The sequence below is a fragment of the Charadrius vociferus genome, unplaced genomic scaffold (genome assembly GCF_000708025.1).
Source record: "Charadrius vociferus isolate BGI_N301 unplaced genomic scaffold, ASM70802v2 scaffold430, whole genome shotgun sequence".
Classification (NCBI taxonomy): domain Eukaryota; kingdom Metazoa; phylum Chordata; class Aves; order Charadriiformes; family Charadriidae; genus Charadrius; species Charadrius vociferus.
This window is the reverse complement of record NW_009646541.1, coordinates 1,321,849-1,337,065: the sequence shown is the minus strand read 5'-3', so window position 1 is coordinate 1,337,065 and position 15,217 is coordinate 1,321,849. Positions and strand designations below refer to the sequence as shown.

Below are 15,217 nucleotides of genomic sequence, written 5' to 3'. Positions count from 1 at the left end.
GGGGGGGGCGGGGGGTGTTCAGGGTTTTAAGGTTTTGGGTTGGCGCTCAGCCGGGAAACGGGGCTGCGCTGTTGTGCGGTAGTCACCCTCTGGTACCGCTTCGGGGAAGGGGCAGCTCTCAGAACAACAAGAATCGGCTGCGCGGAGGAATTTTGTGAGAATAGATTCTAGTCGATGTAATATTTGTGTAAGTGACAATGACTAAGTAGAGCAGGCCTGGGCATTTATTCAGAAATATTACTACTGCCTGTTATGTCATAAGAAAGTTTATTTTTATTGCAAAACTTTTTTAGATTTTTATTTTATTTTTCACATCCACTGCAGCTTGCGGTGGTCACCCTTTCTCTCACCAAAATTTAAAATGTACTGTCCCTGCAGGTATTTAACAGACAGGCAGACGTGGTGCTGAGGGACATGTGTTAGTGGTGGGTTGGACTCGATGATCTTAAATGTCTCTTCCAACCTGCACAGTTCTGTGTAGCCCCTGGCCTTCAGGGGCACAGAATAAGGTATTTCTTCCAGGGGTTTCCTTGGTTGGTCCCAGCTTTGTTTACTTGTGGTTCTGGTGGGGCAGGGCAGGTGGGGAAACTGCCTTCTGAGTCTGGGTACGTCACCTGTATGTCAGCTCTCCTCGGAGGTGGGACGGGAGCGGGCCTGTGGGTATCCACAGAAAAACAGAGTCCAGGCACGTGGGGAAGAGGGTCCTTGGTGCATAGCCATACTGCTGCTCCCACAGTGTATGTGAGGTAGCCTGCCCTACCCTGTGTGCCAAGTACCGTTAAATAAAGCATTTGTATTCTGCCGTAGCCTTCTGATGGGATCAGCAAGGACACCATCTAGGCCTCAAGACTTAAATTGTATTTGAGAATAAATCTGAATTTAAGACAAAGCATGGCCTATTTTATAGTAAGGATTATGTGATGTGATGGCTGCAGTGGCGGGAGATGACTTGGCTCAGCAGGTCACTTCTCATCCCGTCTTCTGAATGTATTAACTCACATACTTTGCTTAAGCCTCCCTGAATTAATTTGGAATCAAAGATCCTGCCTTTTCCATTTTAGATGCAAGAGAAAGGAGGTGCTCAATTAAACGAAAAGGTGACACTTGCATAACTAGGAAGAGGGTTTCCTTCTAGGCGAAAAGATGTAATGAGACTGTGAAATTTGTTTGGAAAGTCATCAAGGCCAAAAAAGAGTCCTGGATAGTCTTGTTTGTCCTCTATAAAACGTATGTTAAATGTCAGCAGTTTTCCAGAGACACATTTACACGGAGTGAGATGATCTCAGCTGCGGAGTTGTAATTGGGATAGCCAGTGCTTGTGTGTTTTAAATGACGGCAGCCTGTAAAACATTAGTCTGTTCTGTCATGAGTTGTGTGTTAAACTTGAAATCCTGACTCAGAGCTTCAGAAGTCATAAACTGAGATGTATGTGAGGGTGGAGGAAGGGAAGTGGAGGAGGAAAGATTACCATAAGCCTGCCTCCTGCAGAGTTCTTATCCCTCCCTGTGATCCACGGAGCAGGGGGAAAACTGCTGTTCCTGCCTGACCCCCGGCAGCGAGTCTGGTACTCCTGCGGACAGGAGCGCCTGTGCCGGTGGGGGTACTGTACGGGCTGGCCGGGTTGAGCTCTGCTCTGTTTATGATTTGGCAATGGAGTCAAACTTCCAAGTGTAACATCCCTGGTTTAGTTACATTGGCATCTGTTTTCCTGATGCTTGTAGGTACTGCTTCTGGTATGAATAATCTGTTCCAGGATTTCTCTCAGTCTAAATACCATTTAGATCAATGTCATGAATATTTAGTATTAAAAAACCTTTTTTAATACAAGTGCTTTTTTAAATAAGAAAAGCCCGCAACTCTTTTAAGTGTATTTTATGTTGTAAAGCTGTTTTCAGCATCTTTTAGTATCTGCTGTAATATTCCCAGATTAGGAGCTCCCAAGTAGCATTGGGAATCTACTGGAAGTGGAATCCGTGGAAGTGTGTCCACACTGAGATTTGGAGTCAAACGCCTGAGAAGCAAACCTGGATGTGAGGCCAGCTGTAAAAGTGATGGAGCTGCCCATCCGTTTGACTAATGTGCGGAGCATTTACTATGGTGATTGCAAGTGTCAGTTGTGGAGGTTACTTTTTCCAACCCCGCCCCCTCCCCGGCCCCATTCAGTTCATTATTACAGTTCTGCTGACTGTTTTGGACGAAAGACCTTGGGGTTTCTGAAAGACGGTGAGCAGGGTGGGAGGACTATCTCCTCCCTTGTTTGTTGTCTGATGTGATTTTACCAGTAGGACCTGTCCCTGGGACTGCCACGTGTGATGGGAGTCTCACCTTCAGCACAAGAGCTTTTGGGATCCACCGTTGCTCATTTTCCTTCGGGTTAGTGTGACCCCCCCACACCCACGCTGTCCCACCGCTCCCCTGACTGCTTCACTCCCAGAACCACCGACCCCTTGCTGTCGCCCCACGGGGACGCTCGCACGTCGGGTCTGCTCTGCGGGGGGACTTTGCTGCTGCACTGGCAGAGCGGGGGGAAACAGGGCCACGGCACGACCAGGTGTTATAGAGGACAAACCAAATATTGCAGATACTGAAGCAATGCGGGAGAACCGACATCTTATCTTTTTGATATGAGCAAATTGGCGGCTGTTATTAACTACTTTTATTGGAAGTGCTGCGTTCAGAATCTAGAGGTGTAACTATCTGAGACCTTCAGTTACCGTGGTACGAGGCTCCTGCTCTTGGGGGAACCATTGAGAACAAATTCTTTTATTCTTCATTTCTTAGTTAACTCTCAAGTGAGGAAGGTGAAGCTGCAGCAGGTGTGTTTTGAAGCATTATATTTGAGAGACCAGATGTTTTTCTTTTGTGAATTGGTGACTCTGTAAAGTGTTGCACGGTAGATCTTGCTGGCTGTTCTTGTCTTACTGCAACCCATCAGACAAGCTACTCCGGCTCGGCAGAGGACCGGTGTGTGGCTGATGTCCCCTGGCAGAGAGTCGTACTGGTCAGAGAGTCTTAAACCAGTGGAAAGGAGCAATTGGTGAGGAGAGGGCTGGAGTCCGCTGGGCAGTGCCGGCTATGTGAGCTCTCCAGGGTGTATGCCGAAACCTGTTTCACTGGGATGCCTTTGGTTTTGGTAAAGGCTCAAATGAGTGGCGTGGTTCAGTGCATTGGCATCTTTGGCTCAGGTGAACTCCTGGGATCATGTACTTTTCTTTGTTTCAGCCCAAATCAGGTTTGAAGCTCTGGGTTTTCATTCTTATACTTGTATATGCTTGTATACCGTCGAGTCTGGAGCAGAAAACAAATTGTAGCTTGCAGTGAAAGTTACTTCATTATTGAAACTAACCTGATTTAAAAAGAAATCCCTTATTGCCTTTATTTTAAATCTTAGTGATCTTTAATCCTTTAAATGTAAGTAAATTTAAGCGTACGCAACTTATTTAGAGATAATTTTTGTCACGGCTTTGGTGTTGTTTTTCAGGTACATGTCACAAGGAAAACACGCAGAAGCAAGAGAGTTAATGTATTCAGGGGCTTTGCTGTTCTTCAGTCATAACCAGGTAAGTCACTCGGTTTGGGCAGGGGGGTGTTATTCCAAGATTTTGAGGGGTGAATGGTGTATTCTTAATGGTAAATGTTTGGGGTAATTGCTTTGTCATCTTCTGTTTTATCTCTTTGTTGAGTCTTTCTCCACAAAGAAGGATTATACCAAGCTGGAACATGAAGCAGAAGTGTTTGTGAGCATCCAAACAATAAGTGTAACCATATTTGGTTTGCTTTCCTGGAGGCTTTTCTTGTCGTGCCATCAAATTAACTATAATTTTTTATAAGGGAAGGCTGAGGCTTGATACTGTGCTCTAGATGTTGATACAAGTATTAAATCTGCCTCTGACAAACTTCTGGTTGATGTTTTCTTTTATGTACTGATATGTACATCACTACCAGTATGTGTCTGTTTTGTAGCAAAACAGTGCTGCTGATCTGTCCATGCTGGTTTTGGAGTCTTTGGAGAAATCGGATGCAAAAGTAGCAGATGACCTTTTAGGTGAGGTGACCTTTGCGCTCGGTTTGATGGTGTTCAGATGTGCTTTCACTTCACAGTGACTGTTGTTAACGGTCTTGAAACCTGAAATCCTTGCTGTATGCCCTCCCACGTGGCTAAGGGTTACCTTTGTCATAGAAACAGACTGGGGGAGAACTTTAGTAGAGAATAATGGGTTCCCGAGAACTTTGTGGGCATGCTTAGAGCAAACATCGCTGTCTTGCGGCATTGTCCTTTCCTCAACGCAGCAGTAGTGCGTTGTCTGCACAGCCCTGCATCCCCAGGGCTTTGGTGGATGGCGGTTTCCCCCCCGGCAGTGTGGTAGTGTGCACGTGATTTATGATTCAGCTGTTCACAAGGTAATTTTTTCTTGTTTGACCATGAGATTTGGTAAACAGGCAATCTGGGGAAACCTTCTTAAGATCTGCCTGGCCAGACTACTGCTGCAGTCAACAACCTATGGATGGAGACAGACAGACAGACAGACAGAGGCCGTTCTTTGTTTACTTAGATGAGCTCTGACGTTTTCTGTCCCATCTATGACTTCTGGTGGTGCTTTCCCGAACTGCAGCCCTCTGTCCCTCAGAGCTGCTGTATGGATGGCAAGCAGTCCCATAACCTGCAGTCTTCCCTCCCCTCCGTGGAACTGCACGGTGCTCTGGGATGTCCTGTCCCAAACGGTGCGACTGTCCCCCGCTGACTGCAAGGCACAGCTTTTGGCTGTGGAGGGGTCATAGGAGCATGGCTGGCTGATAGATGCAAGATTGACTTGATGTATGAGAAGTGGCTGAAATTCAAAGTCACTCCTTTTGAAGGCGGCTGATGGAGGCTGTTACGGGAGCTTAAAGACACAACAGCACTGTAACTTAAATGTTGTAGCTTAAAGATGCACTAGAAGCAGCAGTTCATCCTGTTGCTATTAATGCTCAATATTTGTGAATCTTATTGCTTCTAGAAAACTTGGCTAAATTGTTTAGTTTAATGGATCCAAATTCTCCCGAAAGAGTGGCTTTCGTATCCAGAGCACTAAAGTGGTCCAGCGGGGGATCAGGAAAACTTGGACATCCAAAACTACACCAGTTACTAGCAATTACCCTGTGGAAAGGTAAGAAAAATCAGCTAGGTTTTCTTTGTTTTGTTTTGAAAATGTTGAAAGAATGATATTGTAAGAGATCTACTTTGGAAATAATCTAAGGAAGCTGAGATGGAAATGATTGAGTTCTGCTATTACCTGATTTTTGCAATAACTTCAGCTTAATGTTACTAACAGAAGAAACCTGGGGCTGTGACTCTGTATTAGTGCAAAACCCAAACCACAGCTGCTGTAAAGCTCTCTGTAAAAGGAAGGGTGATCCTGTAGATGTTGATGTAGTTTGAGTCACGAGGAGGAAAATTGCTGGGAAGCAAAGCTGCTGCGGTTTTTTTTTGTTGTTGTTTTTAAATCCTGGATAAACCTGACAAAGATTGAAATACATCACCTAACATCCAAAACAGTCATTGGATCTGTAATGAGGTACTTTTTGAGATGTTGACCAGCAGGCTTATTCCGGAGTGAATGCCATTGCCTTTGATTTGTGTGCGATTTTATCACTTGTGATGGGATGTAAAAGAACCCAAAAATGCACTAAATAATTATTTTGACTGTGGACAATAGCCAGTTTTTAAAGTCTAGTATTCAAAATATAACAAAGGTAGGTGAGAACAGCTGAATAAATGCCATCACTTCTGTGGTTTCTTGTAACTTAATAACCATGCAAGATGATTGTTTGCTTATTTAAAACTTTTCAGTAGCTGCAAAGTGATGATGGTGGTTTCATATAACAATGCTGACCCAATGGTCAACATTCCAGCTCGTTGCCTTTCTGCCTGTCATAGGCAATGCCATAGCTGTTCTCCTGGGACTTATTGGTGGCTGCTGCCAGCCAGAAAGGGAGGATTTTCCTCAGAGCATTGAAATTAGAAGCTGAGATACGGTTAGGAGAAGAAACGGTTGCATTCTGAAAGTAAAAATCCCCATTTTGTAGCTGTCTGCTCACTGTTCTTTCGAAGAGCAGAACGTGTACGTTTTCTTAAGCTGTAGTTTTCAACAATTTCATCAGAAAAGGCTCAGTTTTTTAAAACCAAGCTTTTAAATTCCAAAAATTAGCAGCTATCCAGTTTTGATTTATCACTGCAGTGATTTTGCATGATGCTTTGCTTCCAGTTAAGTTCTAACGAATCGCTGCCACTTCTCACGCCTTTCTTTCCTGTACAGTCGCTGTTCTATTCAGCATATGGAAGCAGGTTTAATTTGGATAGCGAGAGTGGGCTAAGCTAAAAATAGGAAATGCCTTCTTTCTGTGCGCTTAGAAAGAAGGACGCTGAAGGTGCTGCTTGACTTCTTAGTGCACATGGTCTGATGTGGAACTTCTTGATTCTTCTCCGAAGCACTGGTGACAGCGCATGAAGTGTCGCCACGCACTTAGATGAAATGACAGGACCGCAGCTCAAGCTGTTTGTCCCAGTGGTAGCTGCGTTTTGTGGTAGCGTTGAATAAGCTGTATTTAAATCAAATGTATTTAGGATAACGTCTTTGTTATCTCCCTTTATAAATTGTCTGTAACTTATAAAGGAAATAGCCCACTCTTCTACCTCGTTGTTTTGTTTATATACCTTCTGTGTAGCTCTTGTCTTTTTACCAGCTGTAGTGTACAAGCCTAACAAATTTGTTTTTACATTCAGGTATGATGAACTGTTTTCTCAAAAGCCGTTTTCTTTTTCCTTTTATAGAGCAAAACTATAGTGAATCTCGGTATCACTTCTTGCACTCCACAGATGGCGAAGGATGTGCAAATATGCTAGTAGAATACTCCTCGTCCAGGGGATATCGCAGTGAGGTGGACATGTTTGTAGCACAGGCAGTACTACAGTAGGTGTTGAACTTTTCTTTTTTTTTTTAACTATGCTGCTGAGATGACACTGTGTTTGAAGCCAGTCTAATTTAATCATGATAGCTATAGGTTAACCATGCGTCTTTTTCAAATGAAACTGGCCAGAGCTCCTGCAACTCACTTTGTGTGGTAACCAAGGGAGAAAACCATCTCAAAACTGGTGTGTAGAATTGGTCGGATTGGGAAGGAAAAAAAAAAAAAGAGAAGTATTGAGGTCGAAACCTGAAAGTATGTTAATTGCCTGAAGAATTAATGTAATCTGTTTGACCCTGAAAGCACAATTCTTAGCTTTGTTAACACCACTTTATGTCTAGTTAGGGCTTACCTTGATGGCCTTAGCCAGACTGGAGCTAAGTAGGCTCTGTGTTTACCGTTAGCGCAGTACTCGCTCTCAGTCTCGTTGTCCTAAGAGACAACTTGTCTTGGGTCACCCCGGTCTGTGAGCAGCAGTGCCGTGGTTCTTGGTTTGACAGAGCTGCTGGGGGCTTTCAGTTACTTCAGGCATTTCTTTTGTAGGAGGTGGGAATGCAAGCCATGATGTGCCTTTGCAGAGCTCACGTACAATTAAGGTTGACAAAGCCAATTTTACTGTGTTTAATCAGCTGATGGCTTTCTTCAGTCAGGGAAAGCAGCTCATGGAGGAGTCTGAGGAGGAGGTGGAGACAGGACTGTGCAGCAGGGAGTCAGGCAGGGAGTAGGTGTTGGGGGAGAGGGAGGAGGTGAGAGCAAGTCTGTCTGTCTTTTGGCAGCAGTGAGCTGTCATGTCAGATTTGTCCTGCTTTCCATAGCCGGTTGATATAGATTGCAGTGGTTTTGAGCAGTAGAAAATCTGTTATGGAAATCCAGTATATGCAGGATTCTTTGAACAATTTTATGGGGCTTTGTTCTGGAGGGGGGGGGAATTCGGGGGAGGAGTTGTCAGTAAGAGATTATTTTCCCAGTATTTACACAGCACTGCTGCTGCAGCCTTTACTGGCCTCTATCTCAAATACTGTACGAAATCCTCTTACATAGCAGTTTATACTCTAATGAAAATCATTGCCGTTCCTTTGCTCAGCAGCAAGGCGCAGAGCCCGAGGCCCTCGCACACGTGAGGGTGCGGAATTGGAGGCCAGCCTGCGACCGAAAACAAGACTGCTCGTGGCAGCCTTCCCGGGGCTCGCTGACAGCTTTTGTCCCAGATAGTCTCTTGTGAGGCCTGTGGGACTGGCAGAGATTGCCAGTTAAATTAACTGGGCCTGAACAAAGATTGGGAAATCGATCTGTTAACTGGTGACAAACGGCTTGGGAGCTCAAAGCGTAGCTTTATGGTGAGACTTTTAGACGTGCGTGTCAAAGTTATTAGTGATCCTGATGCCGTGTTATTTTGAGGGAGTGCTGTTAGAATAACAGAGTCGTCGGACACTGGCAGATACATGCTGAAAGGCAGTGTGGAGTGGATGGGGCCAGGAAAAGGGTCTTTAATTAGGTTTCCACCTCATCATAGTAAACTCGGGACCAGTAAATGCAATGTCATGTTTAATTTGAATTACGCGGGGGCCGGTCTTTCCACATTTTGTTTGAATTGATGCCCTCATTTAGTAACTGTCCTGTATACAATCTGCATTAACCTTGGTTAAACTCATTCTGGTAATATTTAATGTCAGTTCTCCCTCCCATCCTGCTTATTCCACAGTGAAGTTCAGTAGGGATTTTCCCCTTCCTCGTTTAATAGCCAAACCATTGCCAAAGATGTACATCTCTACCAGTTAGGTTTTGCCATCAGTTTAAACCTGAGATGGTTTCTACGCACAAATGAAGTAGAGGTAGTTGAGCATTTGGTTTTCCTTTTTCTGTCTGCGTGTAAAACTGCTGCTCTGCCTTTTATTTTTAACTTGCCCTGTTCTGTTTCCTTTTGCAGATTTCTCTGCTTAAAAAATAAGACCAGCGCATCAGTTGTTTTCACGACATACACACAGAAACATCCTTCAATAGAAAAGGGTCCACCCTTTGTTCAACCACTGCTAAACTTCATCTGGTTTCTGTTGTTGGCAGTTGATGGGTACAGTCTGATTTTTCTCATGTTGTTCTTGGTTTCCTTTTCAGTTGTTACTGAGATTACATTTTTGGTTGTTTCCTTTCTAGAGGAAAACTAACAGTATTTACAGTATTGTGTGAACAGTATCAACCTTCACTGAAGAGAGATCCCATGTATAATGAGGTGAGTTACTCGTAGCTGTAAATGGGATTTCACCTACAGAATTAGTTAAATAACAGCTGATTGTCCCTGGTTTGTGACCCGTACGTAGGAGTCGGGGAACTGCCTTGTGTGCTGTGCCTGCTGCCCGTAGAATTGCCACCTGTAAATGAAGTAGCTGACACTGTTCTTCATGTTGTGTCGTTGCAGTACCTAGATAGAATAGGACAGCTTTTCTTTGGTGTTCCGCCCAAGCAGACATCGTCCTACGGAGGGTTACTAGGTAAGGTGTATGCTGACAATTGTTTATAGACATCACCAGTCTTTCCAGGGCAGTGGCCTATATAAAATGGCTGTGCTGTAAACAGATAATTTGTTCTAACGAATATATTGGGTTGTCTGTAGCCTGTAGAAACAGTCCCTACTGTAGAATGCAAGAGGAATTGGTTGTATGTGAAATCAGTTTGGTGAAGGTAGTACGCTTGCCATCTTTGAGAAGGGGAGAAGCATGTAAACGACTTTTATGGTTAATTTTTGACATTGTGGTATAACTTCACCTGTAAAGAACAATCTTGGGTTTTTTTGTTCTGAAATTAGTACTGCCCTTCTACAAGAAGTGAAAGGGAATAGAGAAATTCAGCCCTCGTTTCCTTGCTCTTGAATAAAATAAAAATTGAGCAAATGGAACTGGATTACTTTTGTAAAATCGACTGTTTTTCCTTGAGAACTAAGCTGCTCTGGTTGTAAACTGACTTGAAGCGTTACCTGCAGATGTCAATTCACTGATACCCAAAGTTTGTGAAGAACGGGTGCATCATACATCCCGTACGTTAATAACAGCTTTTCAGTAATGCAGGCGTCTTTAAACTGACTAAAACAGGGAGAATGCATAAATACCTCGAACGAATTCTCTGCAGCGCACTGCAGACCGTTGCTGTGTTTTCACAGTTGCGTGGCTGGCGGTGCGTCTTTCCTCGGTTGGTTTTTTTTCCTTTCTTCATATGCTGCAACTACAGTACATAAAAAACCCCACTGAAATAGCACACTTAAGTGTACTCTTACAGAAGGAACAGTATCGAAATACAGCTTCCCGAGTCAATAAATGCTTAATGGAAGCCGGTGAGGGAATACTCACGTCCTGCTGAGACTCTTTTACTTAAAATAAAATAGGAAAAAGGTTTTTTTCATTGTTGAAGTCTGCACCCTAGCAGGGCGGTAGGAGAATAGTCAAAAGTTTTTGAGATGAGAATGTCAAACTAGCAAATTTTTTTTTCCCTGTATTTTATTGTAGGAAATCTTTTAAACAGCCTGATGGGAACTGGAGAAGATGACGACACAGAGGATGGTCAGGAAGACAGCAGTCCTATCGAGCTCGACTGAGTGGTGGTGTCGTTGGGTGCCGTGTAAATCTGATGATTCGATGACTCCAAAGACAGTTTTGGAATTTGAATCCTGCAGTTGTTTCTTGGCGCCTAAAAGGGCTCCTCCGATCTTTTAGAAATGGTTGCTGAAGTGTTTATAATGTTCGGTCTATATTATTTATGTAAAAAAAGAAAGAAACCAACAAAAAGTAGCCAAACGAACCAATCGGAGCAATTGTTAGCAGGTTTCCGATACAGCGGCTGTTGACTTTGATTAAAATATAGTCTTCTACGGTTTCTGATGCAGTATTCCCTTTTGCACAGTAATTCAGTAAAGCATAAATATGGGTCTTGTACTTCACGACCTACCCAATACCATCTTTGTTACGAGCAAGCCTCGTTGACCTCTGCCACCTCCAGGGAAGATCTCGAGAGGCAGGGCGATCAATTGACTAATGTAGTTGCGAGGCTGGTGCCAAAAGTACTGCGAGCCGAGCCGAGCAGCACGATTTGAGATGCACGTCCAGGGGACATTGATACCGAGACCCGGCTTCCACTGCCCTGAGCAGCACGCGCGCCGTTCACACTGCCTTTCGCTCGGCGTACGGGCCGGCTCTGGCCGAGCCCGCGCCTGTGGTTAGCCGACATTTCCTGAAAAGCACAAGATTGAATTGCTCTTGGGTAAAAGCCGATCAGTGGAACGTAGGCAATTGGCTTCCGCGTGGATCTCTCTTGCCTAGGTATAAAAATTTGGCTCATGGCTCAACTCCTTTGGAACAGATTCCTACGCAGTGTAAGTTCACAACCATACGTAAAGGCGACGGCGTTGCAGTGAATGACATGATTTGCCGCGAGCAACGTATGTGTTTGAACTGCAGCTGTATGTAAAGGAAAGGGATACTGCAGAACTTTTGGTTCTTTACGATATATTTATTTTTCTTGGGTGATTGATTCATTTAACACTTTCTGTAAAAAAGAATAAATCGATAAATAATGGAGTAACTTCAACCCCAGTGGTAGGCATAGCCATTCTACATCTCCTCCTCTTTAATGCAGCACAGTGGATGTCGGTGGTACAGCGAACAGATGAAAGGGTGGGGAAACGCTTTATTTTTTCACGGTGAAAATAAAAAGGCTTAGATTAATAAACAGCAATCATGCATGGGGGAGGGAGGGATTAATACAAATTTATTGACTGTATGAAAAAAGCATTGAAAGGAAGACTTTGTGTTAATTGTGAAGTCTCAAATAAACACTTTATACCAGGAAAGTGTGATACTGCTGCTTTCTAAGAGTTTTGCGAGCGGAGATCATAGAATCATAAAATGGTTTAGGTTGGAAAGGACCTTGAAGATCATCGAGTTCCAACCCCCCTGCCCCAGGCAGGGACACCTCCCACCAGCCCAGGTTGCCCAAGGTCACGTCCAGCCTGGCCTTGAACACCTCCTGGGATGGGGCCTCAACACCCTCTCTGGGCAGCCTCTTCCAGTGCCTTACAACCCTCAAAGTGAAAAACTTCTTCCTAATGTTTAATCTAAACCTGCCCTCTTCCAGTTTGAAGCCATTCCCCCTCGTCCTATCACTCCATGCCCTTGTCAAAAGTCCCTCCCCAGCTCTCCTGGAGCCCCTTCAGATACTGGAAGGCCACTATAAGGTCTCCCTGGAGCCTTCTCTTCTCCAGGCTGAACCCCCCCAACTCTCTCAGCCTCTCCTCACAGCAGAGGGGCTCCAGCCCTCGGATCATCCTCGTGGCTCTCCTCTGGACACGCTCCAGCAGGTCCAGGTCCATGTCCTCCTTATGTTGGGGACTCCAGAGCTGGAGGCAGTACTCCAGGTGGGGTCTCAGCAGAGTGGAGCAGAGGGGCAGAATCACCTCCCTTGACCTGCTGGCCACAAATCTTACCGTCTTTGTAATTTCCTCCCCCTCCCCGCCGTATTTGGCCCCGGGACACCCAGACCTTAGTGCTGCAGCGCAGCTGTAGTCGGGTGCTGCAGTGTCTGGGGCGGGAGTGGATTGCTTTGATGAAGTGATCGGGGATGCACGGATAGAAAATACACAGTTGGGAACTACAGCGGTGTATACAGAATGTGTGTGTGTAAAATATATATTACAATATGTACACACACACAAGCAGCCTTTTGTTTATGTAATTTTATAATGAGATAATTGTATGGCATATAGTTTATAATATTATTTATATTGGTCGTAGACACGCACACAAACAATCCTCGTAGCTAGCTGTAAACACACAGCCCCGCCTGTGCCCGCCTTGCTCTGACGCGCCCGGGCTTCCAAATAAGTGCGAGTGCAGGACAGTATGTGTGTAAAATATGTATTTATGAAGACTTTAAATTAAATATCTATAGTTATGCATGCACATATGCATGTGGGTATATGTATGTTTATAGCCGATATATTTCTCTTAAATTTATAATATAAACGATATGCTTTATACCTATAGAAAAAGCATGCACGTGTACATTCACCATACATAATTAAATATTTTATAATGTTGCAATCATAAAAAATGTCTATACATATGAGGCATGTGTGTATAAAACACATTTAACTTCTGTATTTGTAAATTAAATGTGTATGTCTAATGATGGCTGCATACATCCATGCAGGTGTTGGTATGAACTATATTCAGCGCATACACGTGTGTTCTGTATGATGCCACATCTACAACGCAGAGTTTGTAGCTGTGGCTGTGAATAGCCAAAAACTCTCACAGGATTTATTTCTATATTCTCGAGAAGTACAGATCTTTTGTGTATGTGTGTGCATACATAGATAAAAAATATGAGAACTCTATATAAAACAGATCCAACGTACACTATAAAACAGATCCAACGTACACTATATAATACACACAGAGACACAAATCAATATTTTATATATTATGTTATATAATATACATAAATAGGTGTGTGTGGTTTATATGAAATCGATCTATCTGGTACACGCACAAAGGCGCACACACACACACACACACACACACACACACACACACACACACACACACACACACACACACACACACACACACACACACACACACACACACACACACACACACACACACACACACACACACACACACACACACACACACACACACACACACACACACACACACACACACACACACACACACACACACACACACACACACACACACACACACACACACACACACACACACACTCTCTCTCTCTCTCTCTGCCGGGGGCAGATGGTTGTGTGGGTGTCCACCTACACGGCTGCAGGTGGTGTTTGACCCCCTGTCCCCCCCCGTCCCTCCCCAGCCCCAGCACCACACGGCCACGGCTCGGACATCATAATTTATTGGTTCGAACGACATTTAGTACCACAGTGGTCTCACCAGTGACAGGAGGAACGCGTACAGCCGATGGGATGCTCTCGGTTACACACACCAACGTAAGAACCGTGTCGGACGGGGCCGGGGCCGGTACTTCAGCCGAGGCCGGAAATTTCATTTTTGGGTAAGACCGTGCCGTCGGCCGGGGGGGGCCGGGCTGTTGTGGTGCCTGTCAGCACAACTGCCCCTAAAGCTCAGCCCCCCCACCGGGGTCCCGAAATAGGGTGAAGCCCCCGACCACGAAAGAGGAACGCCGCGGGGAGCGGAGCGGGGTCCCCACCCCACACCCTTTGCTCCGCCGCCATCGCCACATGGCTCCGTGTCCCCCTTCCCTTCGCAGGGCCCGGGGTTAACAAAGGTACCCCTTCGTTAAGTGGGTAATGAGGCCAATTTCTTCCATTCCTCTATCCCTTTTGACCCCAGCCCGGGTAGAGCATCACCACCGCTCCCCCGGTGGGGCCATTCCGCACGTCACCATTTCAGGTGTCCCCAGGCTGGTGCTTCCCGTCCCACGAGGACATCACTGCTCAGGGCCACCCGGGTCCCCGGGGAAAGGGCTGCCGGAGGGCCGGGGCTGCGGGGGTGCTCCGCCACGCTCCCCACCCAGCAGCTCCTGGGGAAAAGCCCCATCTCCCCCCGAGATGTGCCACCAACAGTCCTCCCCGTCCCGCCAAAGCCGGTGGGACACCCCTTCCAGCAGGTGACGGGGGCGCGGGGACCACCCATCCCAGTGGCACAACCTGCCGAACAGCCACGGAGCAGAATTTCGGGTTGGACCAGCATCTTCTCCGACATTTCGCTGCCGCCCTTCTCGTTTTCCGACATGATCAAGTGAATGATGAGGGGAAAGGGAAGTAGTATTATTATTATTACTGTTATTATTATCATTATTCATTATTTTTAACATTTCAAATAAAACCACGTTGTGTTGTAAACAGAAGCTCACTCCTCAGGTCTGCCCAGCCAGTCCCAGCTAAGGTTTATGTTTGAAATGGGCTTCAACTGAAAGGGAAACAGAGACAGGACCGTTACCAGCAGGACGACAGCCCGGCATCGGCCCACCCTGCCTTCCGCCCCCTCTTGGCTCCCATTACCCTTATAACTGGGGGACCCATCATCCTTACAGCCCCGTGGCCATCAGACCAGAGGCGATGAAGAGGGAAGGATACCATCCTCCTCCTTCCAGCATGAGCCCCACTCTGCTTGGACATCCTCCCAGGGCATGGAAGGGCTCTTGTGAGGGAGCGATGCCACTGCATCCCTGTTCCCCTCCATCCATCCCCCCTATCCCCGATCCCCTCCATCCATCCCCCCCATCCCCGATC

General features: G+C 45.6%; 2 protein-coding genes across 2 annotated transcripts in view; one reads left to right on the top strand and one right to left on the bottom strand.

The window, feature by feature from the left end:
• Positions 1-3,476: 3,476 nt before the first annotated feature.
• On the top strand, positions 3,477-11,036 carry GET4 (golgi to ER traffic protein 4 homolog (S. cerevisiae)). Its single transcript, XM_009885809.1, has 8 exons — positions 3,477-3,560; positions 3,964-4,045; positions 4,998-5,147; positions 6,812-6,950; positions 8,873-9,013; positions 9,097-9,172; positions 9,359-9,431; positions 10,440-11,036. The coding sequence occupies exons 1-8, from the start codon at positions 3,486-3,488 to the stop codon at positions 10,526-10,528; spliced, it is 825 nt and encodes a 274-aa protein (XP_009884111.1). The 5' UTR covers positions 3,477-3,485; the 3' UTR covers positions 10,529-11,036.
• Positions 11,037-14,661: 3,625 nt separating this feature from the next.
• Positions 14,662-15,217, bottom strand: part of ADAP1 (ArfGAP with dual PH domains 1) — a 47,291-nt gene continuing 46,735 nt past the window's right edge. Inside the window, exon 10 of the mRNA XM_009885798.1 lies at positions 14,662-14,894. Coding sequence (XP_009884100.1) covers positions 14,866-14,894 — 29 coding nt within the window. The 3' untranslated portion in view covers positions 14,662-14,865. The remainder of the gene's footprint in view (positions 14,895-15,217) is intronic.

Bases quoted from the DNA above. Each gene is read 5' to 3' on its own strand.
- GET4 (XM_009885809.1), top strand. From the start codon at position 3,486: ATGTCACAAGGAAAACACGCAGAAGCAAGAGAGTTAATGTATTCAGGG. The intron at 5,148-6,811 runs GTAAGAAAAATC...TTCCTTTTATAG, and splicing joins AGCAATTACCCTGTGGAAAG to AGCAAAACTATAGTGAATCT. The intron at 6,951-8,872 runs GTAGGTGTTGAA...TTCCTTTTGCAG, and splicing joins GTAGCACAGGCAGTACTACA to ATTTCTCTGCTTAAAAAATA.